We start from the raw sequence: 282 nt of genomic DNA, 5'->3' as shown, positions 1-282 counted from the left end.
TGGGATCGGGGTGGGGCCAAGGCTCACATCCGACATATCCTTCTCCATCTGACAGATTAAAAGAAGATGTTATGAGCCTGCCTTCAAGACTAACTGCAGCAATTCTTATATCAGTATCTCCCCTTTTAGGTCTGAAATGTTCCAAATGAACACATTCTGGTACTTTTCTTTAAGTAAGTGTGATTTTTGAATTCTGTCCAATAATATCAAATTCAAATGTTTGTCCTCCTCTGTAACTGAAGACAACCTACAGACGAAAATTCAAGGACATTGCTTTAAAAA

General features: G+C 38.3%; 1 protein-coding gene across 1 annotated transcript in view; it reads right to left on the bottom strand.

The window, feature by feature from the left end:
* Positions 1-282, bottom strand: part of pmpca (peptidase, mitochondrial processing subunit alpha) — a gene marked incomplete at both ends in the record, with an annotated part of 765 nt that continues 483 nt past the window's right edge. The window contains 1 exon segment of the mRNA XM_035657968.1: positions 1-48. Within this exon segment, the coding sequence (XP_035513861.1) occupies positions 1-48 (48 nt within the window).

This window comes from Morone saxatilis, unplaced genomic scaffold (assembly GCF_004916995.1).
Source record: "Morone saxatilis isolate NCDOM2014 unplaced genomic scaffold, NCSU_SB_2.0 Contig16, whole genome shotgun sequence".
NCBI classification, from domain to species: Eukaryota; Metazoa; Chordata; class Actinopteri; family Moronidae; genus Morone; species Morone saxatilis.
The sequence above is the reverse complement of the archived record's forward strand: the minus strand, read 5'-3'. Positions and strand labels throughout refer to the sequence as shown.